The 227-nt window shown below is 60.4% G+C and overlaps 1 protein-coding gene across 1 annotated transcript in view; it reads left to right on the top strand.

The window, feature by feature from the left end:
* The window catches only part of LOC109913959, an 11,493-nt gene that overhangs the window by 8,690 nt on the left and 2,576 nt on the right, over nt 1–227 (top strand). The window contains 1 exon segment of the mRNA XM_048592296.1: nt 13–131. Coding sequence (XP_048448253.1) covers nt 13–131 — 119 coding nt within the window.

Here is a 227-nt window from a genome sequence, read left to right as displayed (position 1 = left end):
TCTCACTTGGAGCTGGTGTACTTGGTCACCGCCTTTGTACCCTCCGACACGGCGTGCTTGGCCAACTCCCCGGGCAGCAGCAGCCGCACGGCGGTCTGGATCTCCCGGGAACTGATGGTGCTGCGCTTGTTGTAATGGGCCAGGCGGGAAGCCTCCCTCGCGATACGCTCGAAAATATCGTTGACGAACGAGTTCATGATGCTCATGGCCTTGGAGGAGATGCCGGT

This window comes from Rhincodon typus, unplaced genomic scaffold (genome assembly GCF_021869965.1).
Source record: "Rhincodon typus isolate 14 unplaced genomic scaffold, sRhiTyp1.1 hic_rhity00000982, whole genome shotgun sequence".
Classification (NCBI taxonomy): domain Eukaryota; kingdom Metazoa; phylum Chordata; class Chondrichthyes; order Orectolobiformes; family Rhincodontidae; genus Rhincodon; species Rhincodon typus.
The sequence above is the reverse complement of the archived record's forward strand: the minus strand, read 5'-3'. Positions and strand labels throughout refer to the sequence as shown.